The 17,879-nt window shown below is 42.1% G+C and overlaps 2 protein-coding genes across 10 annotated transcripts in view; one reads left to right on the plus strand and one right to left on the minus strand.

Moving 5' to 3' along the window:
* Positions 1–9,876, plus strand: part of MYO7A (myosin VIIA) — a 104,447-nt gene extending 94,571 nt beyond the window's left edge. For 4 of the 5 annotated variants that reach the window (XM_070803959.1, XM_070803956.1, XM_070803958.1 and 1 more), the window contains 5 exons: positions 587–772; positions 1,127–1,243; positions 2,279–2,362; positions 3,248–3,367; positions 9,244–9,876. In XM_070803959.1, the coding sequence (XP_070660060.1) occupies positions 587–772; positions 1,127–1,243; positions 2,279–2,362; positions 3,248–3,367; positions 9,244–9,333 (597 nt within the window). In that variant the 3' untranslated portion in view covers positions 9,334–9,876. Of the gene's footprint in view, positions 1–586; positions 773–1,126; positions 1,244–2,278; positions 2,363–3,247; positions 3,368–5,827; positions 5,955–9,243 lie in introns of all 5 variants that reach the window. The other variant, XR_011570900.1, reaches the window with a different exon arrangement.
* A 68-nt stretch (positions 9,877–9,944) lies between these two features.
* LOC109569039 (glycerophosphodiester phosphodiesterase domain-containing protein 4-like) overlaps positions 9,945–17,879 on the minus strand; it is a 153,551-nt gene continuing 145,616 nt past the window's right edge. For all 5 annotated transcript variants that reach the window (XM_070803967.1, XM_070803965.1, XM_070803964.1 and 2 more), the window contains one exon: positions 9,945–11,881. In XM_070803967.1, the coding sequence (XP_070660068.1) occupies positions 11,823–11,881 (59 nt within the window). In that variant the 3' untranslated portion in view covers positions 9,945–11,822. The remainder of the gene's footprint in view (positions 11,882–17,879) is intronic.

The following is a 17,879-nucleotide window of genomic DNA, read 5'->3' on the forward strand; positions in this document are numbered from 1 at the left end:
CAAGGTGGGTGGGTAGTTCCTGCTCTGCAGTGTGTCTTCAGGGCGTCCTTGGTTCCCTACTCTTCAGAGAGTGGATAAGACGGTTGTTAAGTTTCCAGAAGTCTGTGGGCAGCGTTAGAGGCTTCATCTTTGCTTTCGGTCAGCTCATCTTCAGCGACTGTGGTTCTGGGTCTGAAAGGTGGGGAAGGGGCTGGTGCTGCTGAGGAAGCCTGTGGGTCTCAAGGGAACACAGTGGGAGGTGGCCAGCCAGAGAGGCTTTTTCCCAAGGAAGGACAGGCCTGGTGGGGGGGCTAGAGTTATGGAATAGTCTCAGGTGCCCCAGCTGGTCCCTCTGAGTGTCTGCATCTTTGAAATGGAGCTGCTTGCCTCACTGGACTGTTATGAGGGTAAATGAGATGATATTCACCCCTGGCTCTGATTTAAAATTGTAAAGCACTGCCTCTGTGCGGCATAAGGCTGTTTCCCTGTCCTGTGCCATCCCACCTTGGGGAGCAGGTGGACCCAGCCTCACGGTGGAGGTGTTTAAGGGGAGAAGCCTGCTTCCCCCAGGTGCCTCCACGCCTGTGACCTTCTCTGTCTCTGGCAGGAGTTGCCCAAGTACCTCCGAGGCTACCACAAGTGCACGCGGGAAGAGGTGCTGCAGCTGGGGGCGCTCATCTATAGGGTCAAGTTCGAGGAGGACAAGTCCTACTTCCCCAGTATCCCCAAGCTGCTCCGGGAGCTGGTGCCCCAGGACCTCATCCGGCAGGTCTCGCCTGACGACTGGAAGCGGGTGAGCACAGAGGGAGACAGTGGGAACAGGCCCCCCCCCACTTCCGAATGGGTCTCTGGACACCCCAGGGTCAAGGGGGCAGGTGCTGGACAGTAGCCCAGGGAAGTATCTCTTGTGACCCCTGTAAATTCAGCTGGTCACTTTGCAGCAATTTGTGTGGTCTTGGTTACTAAGGTGGCCCGATTTTCCTTGATACTGTTTGACCTGCTTGCTTTGGGGAGGGAAGGGCTGTCAAGAGTCCGTTAACTGGTGTTAGTGGGAGACTGCTGGCCCCCCGTGGCCCATGGCAGCTGCTGACAGTGCAGGGGGCAGGACTGGCAGGGGAGAGGACTCTGACCCACCCTCCCTCTGCAGTCCATCGTCGCCTATTTCAACAAGCACGCGGGGAAGTCCAAGGAGGAGGCCAAGCTGGCTTTCCTGAAGCTCATCTTCAAGTGGCCCACCTTCGGCTCAGCCTTCTTTGAGGTGAAGGTATGCTGTGGGTGGGTGATTCTCAGAGATGGGGAGGGGAACCACATGTTACCAGGACTCCTCCCCATGACTTGGGGAGACTACAGTGGTCTCTGCCACCTGCCTGGGACTGAAAGGAGGAAACGACCCTGAGCTTTGTCCCAGCTAGGTGTCTCAGCTAAGTACTGGGCCCTGGGCTCAGTCCTAGGACACTGAGGGGCCAGCACCTCGCCTGGCAGGGGAGGCAGATGTGTACAGAGGTCAGAGTAACAGAGGATGATCTGTGTGACAGTGGGGAGCCCTCATGGAGGTGGCAGAGCCTGGGAGGCCCAACCACACGGTGAAGGCTGAGAAGGCTTCCTGGGAGAGGCAGCACCTGAGCTTTCCAGGGAGACCCTGGGGGCAGTGTTCCTGGCAGACAGTCTGGCCTGAGCAAAGACCCAGAAGTGTGAGAGCTCAGGCATGGGCAGGAAACGCAAGTGGATGAGTGTGGATGGGCATGAGGTGTGAGGCGAGCAGACTGCGGTGAGAGGCAGGTAGGTTTCCTCCTGAAGGCGGTGCCCAGCCCTGGAGGGTTTTGAACAGGGTTGACGGGACCAGAGGCAGGAGAATGGAGAAGAGACTGGCGCGAGGGGATGGGCATGAGGCGTGAGGGGACAGGTCAGAATGGAGAGGAGTGGTGGCCTCACTACACACCTGGGACGGGGGCCCTTTGACACAGCTTGGCTGTGCAAGAAAGAGAGGTAGGCAAGTGCATCTAGAGGCAAGTATAGGGTTCAGAGAGGTCTTTTAAGGATGAGAGACTTTAGAGCTGAGAGAGAGAGAGACCTCAGGGACTCCTAGAGAAGAGGACAGAAGGGATGAAACTCTTGCCAGTTGCTGGGGACCCATGAAAGGATTCAGGGTAGAGCTGAGGATCCAGAAGAGGTAGAAACTTGAGGTTGTCGGGGGAGAGGCAGACTTAAGCCCAGCTGGGGGCAGCTTTATTTCTCCCCAAATGTACAAAACATTTCCTGCTCTGGGTTCCCCATCTGACTTTTTTTTAATTTAAACTAGCAAACTACAGAGCCAAACTTTCCTGAGATCCTCTTAATTGCCATCAACAAGTATGGGGTCAGCCTCATTGATCCGAGAACCAAGGTGAGCAGTGACAGGGAAGAGCAGGTAAGGGGGGATTTTCTGTCTGTATTTCTAACAAAGGACACCAGAACCAAACTTCAAGACACTCTGTCAGCTACCAATATCCTCACTTCCTCTACCCTCCTGGCCACATGTCCTGAGAGGCTGTCCATGTTTCCTGTGTCTACTTCCTTACCTCTCATCTCTCCATCAAAAGTGCTCTCTGAGTTACTAACGAAGTCCTCACTATGAAATCCATTCAACTCTTTAGTGCTTGGTCTTCCAGTATCATCAGACACTACCAACCCCTTCCCCTCTCCAGAATGCTCTCTGTCCACAATTGGTCAGGTGGCAGGCTGTGCTGGGGTAAATGATGCTCAGATGTGTGGGCTGAGCAGGTCCTACCACTGACACAGGAGAGCACAACTGGGGCTGCTGGCGAAGAGGGCAATGACCACCACCTTCCTCTTGGATCCACGGGCCCACTCACCTGGCTTTCCTTGCCTCTCCCTTGGTCTCCCTCTCAGGCACTTCCCTGGGCTGCTTCTCTACCCAGTGCATACACTGTGTTCTGCAAGGCTGTGTCTTTCTGTCTCCCTCCTTCAACTCCACTGGATCATCTCATCTGGGAATTCAGTTTCAGTTTCCTCATCCTCTTAAAATCTCTAATTCCAGCCCCACACATGTGACAACCCCCTGGGCTTCCTTGGTTGTCCCACTAGCTGGTCCCAACCAAGGCCTGCCTCCCACAGCAGCTCCATGGCACAGCTGGCCTCTACCCTCTTGCTCCTTGCCTTGTCTGAGGGCCCGAGGTCCTTTGTGTGGGTGGTGTCTGTGGGCTGGAGCTGAGGGGAGTAAGGTCAGATGGTCCAGATGTGCAGCCCCAGATTCTCTCTGCTCCCCTAGGACATCCTGACCACTCACCCGTTCACCAAGATCTCCAACTGGAGCAGCGGCAACACCTACTTCCACATCACCATTGGGAACCTGGTGCGTGGGAGCAAACTCCTCTGTGAGACGTCACTGGTGAGAACTCTTCCTTCCAGGCCTGGGGTGCTCCCCAGCCCTGCCTTCCCTCACCCTCCCAGTCCCTGCAACAAACAGGAGGAGTGTGCCGTCTTGTCTGCAGTCAGGATCAAGGGTCAGGTTGGGGCTAAGGTCAGGTCAGATTAGGTCTGGGGAATGGGTTTATTAATCTAGAGATGAGAAACAGACTGCCCACTCAGTAACTATGTCCCAGTGCCTTTAATATTTAGAGATTGAACCTTTGGCCACTGACGTCAACAGCAGAGCTGTTAGCAATGAGGCCTCCTGGACTGAGCTCAGCTGGTACAGCCTTCAGAAATCCCTATCTGTGGGAGTGACCATAATCATAACATTTATTGCTATAGAGTTAATTGTACACTACATTCTATTTGAGGCAATAATTGTCCTAACACTTACCATCATCTGATGAGGTAATCAAACAGAACACCTTAACGCAGGCCTTTATGTTTTATTCTATACACTTAGTAGGAGCTCTCTCACTATATCCAAAACATTACAGGCTCCCTAAATTTCTTAACACTTCACTACTGAACTCAAGCAATATCTGATTCTTGATCTAATGTCTTCACATGACTAGCATGCATTTATGGTAAAAATACCACTCTAGGGCCTTCATCTTTGATTGCCCAAAGCACGTGTAGAAGCCCCCATCGCAGGTTCCGTAGTACTTACAGCCATATCACTAAAACTTGGTGGTTATGGCGTATTATCAGAGAAGGCGATGGCACCCCACTCCAGTACTCTTGCCTGGAAAATCCCATTGGATGCAGGAGCCTGGTAGGCTGCAGTCCATAAGGTTGTTAAGAGTCAGACACGACTGAGCGACTTCACTTTCACTTTCCACTTTCACGCATTGGAGAAGGAAATGGCAGCCCACTCCAGTGTTCTTGCCTGGAGAATCCCAGGGACAGAGGAGCCTGGTGGGCTGCCGTCTATGGGGTCGCACAGAGTCGGACACGACTGAAGTGACTTAGCAGTAGCAGCAGCAAGGCGTATTATGAATTGTAACACTAAATCCACTAACAGATTTTACAGTATATCCTTTTCTCATATTATCCCTATAACTACAACCAGTTCAATTTGCTTATATCAAACAGATCAAAATCACTCATCTCATATTCTTCCATCAGCCACCTGGCACTTGTTATTGTAGCTATTCTTATCCAAACACCTTGAAGTTATACAGGAGCTACCACTCTAATAATTGCCCATGGCTTCACATCATCCATATGATTCCGCTTAACAAATTCACGTTATGAACGAATTCACAGCCAAACAATAACCTTAGCCTGAGGCCTAAGGTTGCTAGTCTTACAAATTTACCTCTACCCCAGCCATTAGTCTGATTGGAGGGCTATTTGTAGTAAAAGCATCCTTCTCATGATCGACTATTACAATTACTCTAATAGGAATTAATCCAGTAATTCCTGCCTTATACTCCATATAATACTAATCATAATATAACAAGGCAAATACACACATCACATTAGTAACATCTTACAATCTTCTACACAAGAAAATGCCCTCATTAACACTTCATATTTTGCCTCTCTACTTCTACCACTAAATCCCCAAGTCATTTTAGGCCCCTTGTACTGTAAGTATAGTTTTAAAAAATACTAGTTTGTGAATCTAGAGACGGAAGATTTAGCCTTATTTACCAAGAAAGTATGTAAGAACTGCTGTCAGCAATATCTGATTCTTGATCTAATGTCTTCACATGACTAGCATGCATTTATGGTAAAAATACCACGTAACATGACTTTTTCAAACTTTTAAAGGATAGTAGTTATCCATTGGTCTTAGGAACCAAAAAATTGGTGCAACTACAAATAAAAGTAATAAATTTTCCTTTCACATGAGTTACATTATTTATATTAATACCAATCACAACAAATATCAACCAATAAGAGTGACAGTATCCATTATCTCATACGCTTTTATTATTAGTACAATCCCAATAATAATAATCGCTTGGCCTGCATGAATGATTATCTCAAACTGATACTGAATCACTATCCAAACTCTAAAGTTATCACTCAGCTTCAAAATAGACTATTTCTCAATAATCATACCAGTAGCATTATTTGTTATACAACCCATCATAGAATTCTCAATATGATACCTATACTCAGATCCTAACGTCAGTGGATTCCTCAAATATTTACTCCTTTTATCACAATACTAATTCTTGTTACTGCTAATAACCTTTACAGCTTTTCATTGGATGTGAGGGGGTCGGAATGATCTTTCCTGCTTATTGGGTGATGATATAGATGAGTAGATGCACATACAGCTACTCTACAAGCAATTTTATATAACCATATTGGAGCTAACAGATTTGTTATAGCAATAGCATGATTTCTGATAATTTAAATGCATGAAATCTTCAACAAGTCTTTATACTCCAACTAAATCACTCAAATCTACCCCTACTAGGTCTCATACTAGCTGCAACTGGAAAATCCGACCAACTTGGCCTCCACCCAGAACTGCAGTCCCTCAGCATCAGGAGGCCCTACCCCTGTCTCAGCCCTGCTCCACTCAAGCACAGTAGTGGTAGCAGGTATTTTCTTACTCATCCACTTTTATCCTTTAACAGAAAATAATAAATTTATTCAAACAGTAACTAACTGTTTATGGCAATATGCACTCTTACCCAGAATGTTAAAAAAATATTGCTGCTTTTTCCACTTCAAGCCAACTAGGCCTATAATAGTAACAACTGGCATTAATCAACCCTCCCAAGCATTTCTCCATATCTGCACATATGGTTTCTTTAAAGTCATGTTATTGATATGCTCATATCCATAAAAATAGGAGGCCTGTTTAAAGCAATACTCTTTACCACAACTGCCTTTACAACTGGCCTAGCACTAACAGGAATGCCTTTCCTTGTTGAATTTAAAGATCTGATAATCCAAGCTGCTAACATGTCAATACCAGCACCTGATCCTGCTGTCTAATTGCTACGTCCCTCACAGCTGTCTACAGCACTCGCCTTATCATCTTTGCACTACTAGGACAACCTCGCTTTTCCACCCTAACTTTAATAATGGAAATAATCCTCTCCTAGTCAGTTCCATCAAACGTCTATTAATCAGAAGCTGGCTTTATTTTCAACAATACCCCCCCAACAACAATCCCTCAAATAACTATACCTTATCACCTAAAACTAACTTCCCTTGCCATAACCATTCTAGGTTTTACCTTAGCACTTGAAATTAATAATAACACACAGAATTTAAAGTTTACTCTTCAAATATATTCAGGCTTTCCAAACCCTTAGGGTATTTTCCCTAAGAGGGAAAGTATTATTATACACTGTTTATCACCCTACTTAAATCTATCAACAAACCAGAAATCAGCCTGTTGATTAGAAAATATTTTACCAAAAATTACTTCCCTTATTCAGATAAAAATCTCTACATTAGTATCAGACCAAAAAGATCTAATCAAGGTATATTTCCTCATTCCTCATCACCCTCTTCCTAAACATAATTCTATTTAATTTCCACGAGTAGTCTCTGTAATAACCACAACACCAATACGCAATGATCAACCAGTAATAATCACTAATCAAGTACCACAGCTATATAGTGCTGCAGTCCCCATAGCTTCTTCACTAAAAAAACTCAGAATCACCTGCATCATGAATTACCCAATCTCCCAAACCATTAAACTTAAAACACAACCTCCACTTCCTCATCTTTTAAAACATAAAATACAACTGAAAACTCTGTTATTAAATCTGAAAAAAATGCTCCTTATACAGTCTTATTGGAGATCCAAACTTCAGGATACTGCTCAGAAGCCATAGCTGTTGTATAACCAAACACCACTAATGCCGTGCTTAGTTGCTCTGTCGTGTCGGACACTTTGCAACCCCATGGACTGTAGCCTGCCAGGTTCTTCTGTCCATGGGGATTCTCCAGGCAAGAATACTGGAGTTGGTTGCCATGCCCCTCCCTCTAGGGGATCTTCCCAACCCAGGGATCGAACCCAGGTCTCCTGCATTACAGGTGGATTCTTTACTGTCTGAGCTACCAGGAACTCCCAAACACCACTAATATCTCCCATAAATAAATCCAAAGCTATGACAAACCTAGGCAGTGTATTAAAAAGCAAAGACATCACTTTGCTGGCAAAAGTCCATATAAAAAGTATTCAAGCAGCTGAGAGACTGGAAAAGACCCTGATTCTGGGAAAGACTGAGGGCAGGAGGAGAAGAGGGAAACAGATGATGAGATGGTTGGATGGCATCACTTATTCAATGGACATGAATTTGGGCAACCTCCAGGAGATGGTGAGGTACAGGGAGGCCTGGCATGCTGCAGTCCATAGGGTTGCAAATAGTTGGACATGACTTGGTGACTGAACAACAACCACAAATAAATCCAAACACTATTAATCCCCCCAAAAACCCATGAAAATTCAACACAATTCCAACATTATCACCCACAATCAACTCAAACCGACCATGAAGGTTTTGAAGAAAACTCCCCACAAAACTAATTACAAAAATAGTACTTAAAATACAATGTATGCTATCATTATTCTTACATGGAATCTAACCATGGCCGTTGACATGAAAACTCATTATTATTCAACTACAAGAGCACTAATGACCGACACTGAAAAATCATGCCCATTAATAAAAATTATTAACAATGCATTCACTGATCTTCCAGCTCCATCAAACATTTCATCATGATGAAGTTTTTGTTCCTAAAAGGTATTTGTTTAGTTTTACAAATCTTAACAGCTTTGTTTCTAGCAATGCACTACATGTCAGACGATAACCACCTTCTCATTAGTTACATATATCTGCTGAGATGTAAATTACAGATGAATTGTTCAATACATACATGCAAACAGATCTTCTGTATTCTTTATCTGCCTATTTATCCCTATAGGATGCAGTCTTTATAATGGATCCTACAGTTTTCTAGAAACATGAAAACATTGGAGTTATCCTGTTATTTACAGTTATAGCCACAACATTTATAGGTTTTATACTACCCTGAGGACAAATACAATTTTGGGGGGCAACAGTTATTTCCAACCTTCTCTCAGCAATCTCATACGTCAGTATAAACCTTGCTCAATGGATCTGAGGCGGTTTTTCTGTAGATAAAGCAACTCTTACACAATTCTTCACTTTCCACGTCACTCTTCCATTTATCATTGCAGCAGTAGCTGCTGTCCATCTATTAATGTTTCATGAAACAGGAGCTAATAATCCCACAGAAATCATCTGATATAGGTAAAATCCCATTTTGTTCCTACTATATAATTAAAGACATCCTAGGTGTCTTTTTTACTAGTTCTAGAATTAGTATTAGTCCTATTTTCCAATAGTATTAGTCCTATTTTCACCTGATTTATTAAGAGATCCCAACAATTATACCTTGGTAAATCCTCTCAATACACCACCACACATTTAACCAGAGTGGTGTTTTGTACTTGCATATCCTATGAACAACTAACTCATCAATCCCCAGTTAACTAGAAGTACTAGCCCTAATCTTTTCAATCCTAGTCCTAATACCATTCTTCACACATCCAAACAATGAAGTATGACATTCCAACCTCTTATCCAATGTTTATTCTTAGTAGGGATTTGAGCAACCCACAAACTAGCACCTTAATGTGGGATCACAATAACCTAGAACCCTAGATATCTGGCTGGCTGAATCCATACCTTCAGCTGTGTGGCTGAGTCCAGAGTGGGGCAGGATTTGCCTTTGTCCAGGTTTCTGTCCCCTGCAGTTTCCTGGGTGCTGTGTTCTGGGTAAGAGTGGGTGGCTGTGTCCTACTTGGTGCTCTGTTTTATCTTCTGCTGCTCTTTCCAGGGCTACAAGATGGATGACCTCCTGACTTCCTATATTAGCCAGATGCTTACGGCCATGAGCAAACAGCGGGGCTCCAGGAGTGGCAAGTGAACAGTGGCCCTTTTGCTCTGGCCCTGTGCCTACTCTCAAGGAAGCAGTTGGCTCAGGACCATCAGCTACCTCTGCATCCAGGGGAAGACCTTGGCTATCCAGGCAGGGAGGCTGAACCAGCTGGCCACCACTGACTGTACCAACGTGGCCTCTGATCCTTCTTCCAGTGAGGTGACCTTGCTGGGATGTAGAACTCCCTCCATCCAGCCTGAAGCACCTGGTTGGTTCTAGTCCTGGCTTGCTGTGACAATCCCAGTTGTAAAAGCCTGTGCTCCTCGGATGTCATTCTTAACTCATACTAGCCCTACCATGTGACCTCTTTTGAGGTCATGGCCCGGAAATGTAACCAACAGGACGACCTAGTTCTCTATGCTGGGAACAACCAAACAGATTATCCTGAAACCTAAGGAACTGGCTTAATACCCCTAAGTCCAGGAGCTTCAGCTGGGATGAGGGAGACAGACTGCTTCTAAATATTACAGTGTGAGTGCTGAGCTGCTGTAAATCTCCCCTGATGATCTCAGGCATAAAGCCTGTGTTTTATCTTCTGGTCTGGTAGTGTCTTTGCTGGGGGAAGTGGGAGGGGGCAGTGTGTGGGGCCAGGAACAGGGATCTGTGGGGTAGTGGTCTATATAACTCTCTCTGTGGTCTGTGTGTGCAGGATCAAGCTGTCTGGGTTTGGGGGTTGGGGTGCCTGAGCCCATAGTGTGCTAAAAGGGGCTTCAAGGGACAGGCTGGGCCTGGGGTAGGTTGAGGGGAAATGACGGATGTCAGCCTGGGAGGTGGAGACCTAATTGTGGTTGGCTGGAGATCCAGAGCGGGGACCAGCTTCTGGGCCAGTGGATCCAGAGTGGCCCTTGTATCCTGCCAGAAATGTCTCCTTGGTCCATTAAGAAACCTCCAAGAACCCCAGAAACCATGCTGCCTTGGGTTAATCCTTACGTCCAGTGGGTGTCTGTAAAATATTACTTTGTGACTAGGATGGAACAATCAAGTTTGGACATGACCTGGGCAGGTCTAGGGGTGAGAGCTTCAGACGGGGAAGGTGTGATGTAGGGGTGGGGCATCCCTCTGGGCTGTGGCTGGGATGAGAGCCTGGAGAAGTGACGGGGGAGAATCCTCTAGCCAGTGGCATGTTAGTGATCTGTCCTCTAGACCCCTGATATTCAGCCTAGCCAGCCCAGCTCGTTTGCCCTCAAACACTGACGGGTCTGGGGTCACCTGCATGTAGGTGACAAACCACTCCACAGGAAGTGCTATTACTCTTCTCTCCAGATGCCTGTGTGGGAGGTGGAGGGGCTGTTGTTGAAATGGAGGCCCCAAACCAGACAGCCCTGCTTTCTGGGATGACAGTGCGGCTGTCCAAGGCAGCCCTCCCCCACCGATGTTTACAGGACTCCACCGTCAGCCCAGGATAAACCAGAGCCACAGGGAACATCCTGTGGTGTCTGCCCCTGCCCATCACCATATACATGGGAACATGAGGCCTGGAGAAGGAGCATGAATAGGTGATGGTCGCACGGGTGGAATGCGACTTGCTGTTTCTAACACTGGGATTTCAGATCTAGTTTCCCTTGATGGCCAAAGGCCACTGGGTTATGCCCATCACCCCAGTGGGGAATCAGCCAGTGACCAGCTATGAGGAAGCACCCCAGGCACACTGTATGACAGGATATGTGTGTGGGGTGAGACTTTGCCCCTGACTCATGCTCCACACTACTCCTCCTTCTCTGGATGGCATCATTTTGGCACTCATCCCCTAGTCTTTGTCAGTCTGAGTGGCCACAGAGGGGTGCAAAGAGTGTATCAATTACCTTCTGAGTTCCTGAGAAGTTGCCTTTATTTACATGCTGATGTTCACCACAGCCACTCCTTTAGCGGGGAATATTATGAAGGGTCAGGATGAGACAAATCCTGTCTCACCTGGAGAGCAACCAGCTCCACCTCCAGGATCACATGGTTATCCCTTTGCTCATCACTTGGAGATGGAAGGCGAGACCAGAAATGGTTTTCCTGAGAGCCTCCCTGGCTCTTCTGCACTTCTTTCTTGACCTCTCTCTACCATCAGTTCACTCTGGGCCCAGAGAGGAAAGAAGAAGGAGGAGGCGGCAAGTTGTGGCTAATTCTTCTTTGAAGACAGCCCAAAGGAGAAGAGCATTCTGGATGTGGTAGAAACCATCGTAAAAGAGGATTATTGGGAGGAGTCAATGGGGGTGGTGGTGTTCAGGTTATGTTTCAGGAGGAGGGTCTTCCATGGAGGGAATTGTTGGTTCATTTGCCTTCATGGTAGGCAATGCAGTTTGCAGTTTGGAGGGTGGCCTCTCTGTTGGCCCCTGAAATGGGTGCTTAGATGGGTTCAGAGACCAGCTATGTGGCCACAGGTTGTCTAACATCATCCTTGGGATGCATGGTTGGTTTAGTGGTTTCCTTGAGAGCCTCTGGTATAATGGATTTAGAGCCTGGATGTTCCCTTTTGCTTTTGGTTAAATCTAGCGAGTTTCTTCAACTCTCAAAACTTCTTCGTGGAGACTTCTTACACTTGGAGTTTCTGTGGGATAGAAAACAACATAGTTTCCTCCAAAGTCACTTCTCCAACCTTTGCTGGTCACATGGCAAAATCCTAGTCATCTTTAAAATGTCAGCCCCTCTCTTACCATTTCAGATTCTTTCCCCCTATTTCTCTCCCTACCCAGGCTTTGGGAAGACTTTGCTATGGTCCTCTATTCATCAAGGTGCTGGAGTTTAAGTCTATTGTCTGAGGTTCTAACTCCATGGGAGCTGTCAGAAGGCAGAGATCAATATGTGCTTAAAGTTTGTGCATTTCATAACCACTCCTTCCAAAGCAGTTTGAATAGAAAAATGAAGACATTCTCCATTAAAATGGGAGCTTTTTAAGGACAGAGACTCTGTCTTGCTTGTCACCCCATATACAGTGCTCAGGAGTGTCTGTCACACAGTAATTGCTCAAAATACAGCTTTTTTTCTAACTGAATGATAGAAAAAAATAGACAATGGAGACTTTTTATAGTAATGCAGCTAGGAAACAGACTCTTATGAAAGACAAATTAAAAACTGGATAATGTACAAAACCAAGGACACATCTTAAATTTATTTAAGGATTTACTATATAATGAGGAACAGTGGAACTGAAATCTAGGAGAGAGTGAAAATCCTAAAAAGCAAGCCCAGAATTCAGTTACTTTTGCCCTGAGTGTAATTTCAGTCTTGAGAAACAGGTGCACGCATGAGTTTCATTTTTTTGTCAACCTCACAGGCAAAGAGGACTTTTATTGCACTTGAATTTATAATTCAATTCCATGACATCCAATATCTATGATATTAGGTTTTCAAATGCATGAATGTGTTATGTTTCTCCATTTATCTGGGTCTTCTTTTTCTCACTAAACTTTTGTAGTTTTCAGTGACCAATCATTTATCTTCTTTGCGAGGGCTTACAGTATCTTCCTAAAATTCCTATTTATGTTTTTATGCTGTTTTAAATGATGCTATTTCAATTTTTAAAGTTTACAACTTTTAACTGATAATGTATCAACATACAGTTATTTTTTTGTATACTGATCTTGTGTCCTGAGGTATTGCGTAAGTTTCTGGTTCTAGTAGGTTTAGAGGAATATAGAATTTTTTAATGTAAATAATCATATCAGGAGTTTTACTTCTTCCTTTATGCCTATTGTTTATCTTACTAAACTGGCTAGGATCTCTAGAACAATGCCAAACAGAAATGGCAGATATCCTTGCCTTATTTCTGATCTTAGAGGGAAAATACTGTTTCACGGTTAAAAATGATATTGGCTGGAGGTTTTTGAATAAATATCTCTCATTAGATTGAGGAAGTTTCATCTAGTCCTAGCTTACTCAGAGCTTTGATCATAAACAGTTGTTAAATTTTGTCAGTTATGTTTTTGTTAATATAGTAGATTAATTTGATTAATTTTCAAATGACATATTCATCTTGTACTGCTGGTATAATTCTCACTTGCTCCAGATGTTTTACCCTCTTTTAAATTGATGGATTCAATCTTTTAATGTTTTGTCCAGGATTTTTATGTCTAAGTTCATGAAAGACACTGATCTATAAATTTAGTTCTTATACTATCTTTGTTAGATATCCTTTATGTAAGATTATTGCTGGCCTCAAAGAATCAGCTAGGAAATGTTCCTTTGCCTTCTTTTTCTGAGTTAGTATAAAATTGGTATTATTTTAAAATATTTGATTGGCCAGTGAAACTTGTTGGGTCTGGACTTTTCTTTGTGCTATGTTTTTCATACACAGATTTGATTCTGATAGACAGTGGGTTATTACAAATTTCTATTTTTACTTCTCTCAGTTCTGGTAAGTTGTAAATTTCAAGGAATTTGTTTACTTCATTTAAATTGTCAAATTTAATGGCTTAAAATGTCTATAATTTTCCTTTATATTTTTAGGATTTGGAGATAGTCCCTCTTTCATTAATCATTCACCCATACAGGCAATCAAATTTTCTCCCTCATTCATTTTACTAAGAATCAATCAATTTTATTTATCTTTCCTAAGAACTAGCTTTTCACTTTAAAAAAATTTCTCTATTGTTTTGGAGACTCAGACATAGAAAGCAGACTTGTGGACACAGTGGTGGAAGGGGGTGGTGTGACAAGTGGAGAGTAGCATGTAAACATATGTATTACCATGTATTAAACCAACACCTGGTAGGAATTTTCTGTGTGATACAGGGAGCTCAAACTGTGACAGCCTAGAGGGGTGGGATGGGGTGGGAGGGAGGTTCAAGAGGGAGAGGACATATGTATACCTACAGCTGATTCATGTTGATGTATGGCAGAAACCAACACAATATTGTAAAGCAATTATCCTCCGATTAAAAATAAATAAAAAATATTTCTCTATTGTTTTATCTTTTCTATTTCATTGCTCCTATTTTTATTATGTCCTTCACTTAGAGAAAAATTTACTTTTTTAGATTGTTTAAATATTGATTAAATGTCTACCTTAACAATCTACCTTCTAACATTTAAAGTTGCAAATTTCCCTCTAAGTTAGACTTTAAATTGTACCCCACAAATTTTGCTGTTGTATATGCATTATCCTTTAAAAATATTTTCCAATTTTCCTTGAGACTAACCCCTTGATTAATGAAATATTAAGAAATACATTAATTTTCAGTATTTAGGATTATCTAGATATTTGTAATTTAATTTCTTTTGTGGTCACAGAACAGTGTGGGATTTTGATCTTTTGAAATTTACTGATGACACAGTTAACATATTTTTATTTTTGGCACCCATAACTAATTACTGTAATTTCAGTAATTTTTACTACTTTTGTTTTTTAATCTTCATATAAGTGATCCATATATTACCTTTATTATATATGTACATTTTCCAGTGAGATTTGTACTTTTGCATGTTCTCTTATCAATTAGTGCTATTTCTTTTCAGCTTAAAGAAGTCCCTTTAACATTTCTTACAGAACTGGCATAGTGGTGATGAAACTTGCCTAGCTTTTGTTTATCTGGGAAACTCTTGATTGCTCCTCTTCAACTCTTGCTGGGTAGATAATTCTTGGTTGGACATTTTTTTCTTTTCAGGACTTTGAATATATCATACCTGTCTTTCTGGCCTGTATATTTTCTGCTTAAAATATTTGCTGATAGATTTTTGGGATTTCCCTTGTGTGTAACAAGCTGGTTTTTGCTTCCTCCTTTTAGGATTTCTCTTTATCTTTACCTTTTTCAAAAAAGACTATTTAGTAAAATCATATATACACACACATACAATACATACACAAACACATTTCTGTACCCTGACCCTTAGACTCATAATGAGTATGAATGTGGAAGTTTAATATTTTTTAATGGATACATTGTATTTCATCAACTAAGAGAATACTCATACTGTACTATGGTTGAATGTTTGTATTATTTCCTTTTTTAAAAAATTTATTTTTAATTGGAGAATAACTGCTTTACAATGTTGTACTGGTTTCTACCATACAACCACACAATTATGTCTCCCCTCATAATTATGAGGAGTCATAATTATGTCTCCCCTCCCACCCCTCCCCTTACCATTTTAATTGTAATATGTCTTGGTGTGTGTCTTTTTGGGTTCATTTGGAACTTTCTGGGCTTCTTGGATCTGGATATCTGCTTTCTTCCCCATATTAGGAAAAGTGTTCATCCACTTTTTCTTCATTTAATTTTTCTGGCTCTTTCTCTGTCTATTCTCCTTCTAGAAGCCCCATAATGTGAATATTATTACACTTGATGCAGTCTCAAATGTCTCATCACGTTAAAATTCTTTTTTCATTTTTCTGCTCTGTTTGGGTGAGTTACATTTATTTTGTCTTCCAGCTCACAGATGCATTCTTCTACCTCATCCATTCTGCTTTTGAACCCTTCTAATGTATTTTTCAGTTCAGTTATAACTACTGTTTGGTACTTTCTTATACTTTTTATCTTTCTGTTGAAGTTTGTATTGTTCTTCCATCTTTCCCCCCAAGATCAGTGATCACATTTATGACCATTAATTTTAACTCTTTAGCAGGTAGATTGCGTAACCCTATTTCATTTAGTTCCTTTTCTGAGGTTTGGTCTTGTTCTTTTGTTTGGAACGTATTTCTCTGTTCCCTCATTTTGCTTAATTCTCTGTGTCCATGTATGAGGTAAATCATCAATCTCTTCTAGATTTGTTTTATGGCTTGATGTGTGGTCTATTTTGGCAAATATGCCATGTACGTTTGAAAATGTTGTTATTCTGCAGTTGTTGAATGTAATATTTTCTGTCAATTAGAAAACTGATAGAAAATAGAAAAATTATAATATTTTCTGTCAGGTTCTCTGAAAGTATTCAGATATCCTTTCTTATTTTATTTTTTGTGCGTCGTTCTTTCAGGTGATGGGAGAAGAATCTTAAAATCTCTGAGTGACTCTTTCAGTTTCTTTTTTAATGTGTTTTGAGGCTTGGCTCTTAAGTATATAATTTACAGTGTCATCCTGATATAGCAACTGTTTATCATTATGAAATCTTTATTTCTAGTAATGCTCCATGTTTTGAAGTTTTCAGATATTATTTCTTATGCTTATTTTTACATGGCATATTATTTTCCATCCTTTTTGTTTTACTTCATTTGTGTTTTTATATTTTAAGTATTTCTTTTCTAGACAGCATATGTTTGGGTCCTCCTTTCTTCTATCCAGTCTGACATTTGCTACTCCTGGTTTTGAGAATTTGGTTCATTTGTATTTATGTAATTAATAAAATGGTCGAATGTATGACATGTTTCAACTTGTTTTCTATTTGTTTTGTGTATTGTTTTGTTTCCTTTGTTCTTCTCAATCCACCTGTTACAATAGATATTCTCCTGCTGGCTTTGAAGAAGTAAGATGCTATGTTGTGAGAAAGCCTTAGAACTAGGACCTGAAGGTAGTCTCTAGGCTCTTAGAGCAAAACTCTTTCAAGAATGATTAAGACAACATGGATGGCTTTATATTTGTAATTTTAAAGAACTAAATTCTGCCAATGACCAGTGAACTTGGAAGAGGACTCTGTGTCTCAGATTAGATTACAGTCCAGGCCAACATCTTGATGTTATCCTGTTGAGACTTTATGCAGAGGACCCAGCAAAACAATGCCTGGACTCCTAGCCCACATAAACTGTAGGATGATAGATTTGTGTTGTTTTGAGCTGCTAGGTTTCTGGTAATTTTTTACACAGCAGTTAAAAACTAACCATATAGTAATAGAATATATCCAAAAAGAAGCATAAAAATTAAATAGGATAAAGGACTTCCCTGGTGGTCCAGTGGCTAAGACTCCCCACTGCCAATGCAGGGGGTCCAGGTTCACTCCCTGGGCAGGGAACTAGATCTGACACACCAAAACTAAGAGTTTGCAGGGCAAAGCTAAAGATCACATGTGCTACGGCTATGACCCAATGCAGTCAAAAGAAAAAAAATTTAATAGGTTAAAAATAAAAATAAATGGTACCAGGAATCCAAGAAAGAGAGTAGTGGGAGAAAAATATTTTAAAAAATACAGACAGAACATTTATTTACTTACTGATCTAAGAAATTTAGCAAACCTTAAGCAGATAAATACACTCACGTACACTAAGGTAAACCATAATTCAGAACTGTGAGAAAAATAAACGTCTGTTGTTTAAGGCACCCAGTCCTTGGTACTTCATTTTGGAAGCCCTAGTTTACTAATAAACTACTAAAAATCATAAGGCAGCTGGAACACAGCCTTCAGTCGTCTTAATAGCCAGCAGAGTGATCTTTTTAAAATCCATAAAACAGAGTCACTGGAGATCACTCTATATCTTAAGAAATTTGAGTCATTTTGGTTAAAACATTCAATTTTATAGTAGGAAAGACCACTGCTCTTCAAAGTTCTGAATTTATTTTTCAATGGTCTCTATGGACCCATTCCTGCAACTCTAAGTAATGTATGTGTTGAACACTGCCAGCTGGTACACAGCATCTCAAGATCTTTACCACTGTCCACAAGAAGTTAAATTAATTCATGAT

The sequence above is a fragment of the Bos indicus genome, chromosome 15, assembly GCF_029378745.1.
Source record: "Bos indicus isolate NIAB-ARS_2022 breed Sahiwal x Tharparkar chromosome 15, NIAB-ARS_B.indTharparkar_mat_pri_1.0, whole genome shotgun sequence".
NCBI classification, from domain to species: Eukaryota; Metazoa; Chordata; class Mammalia; order Artiodactyla; family Bovidae; genus Bos; species Bos indicus.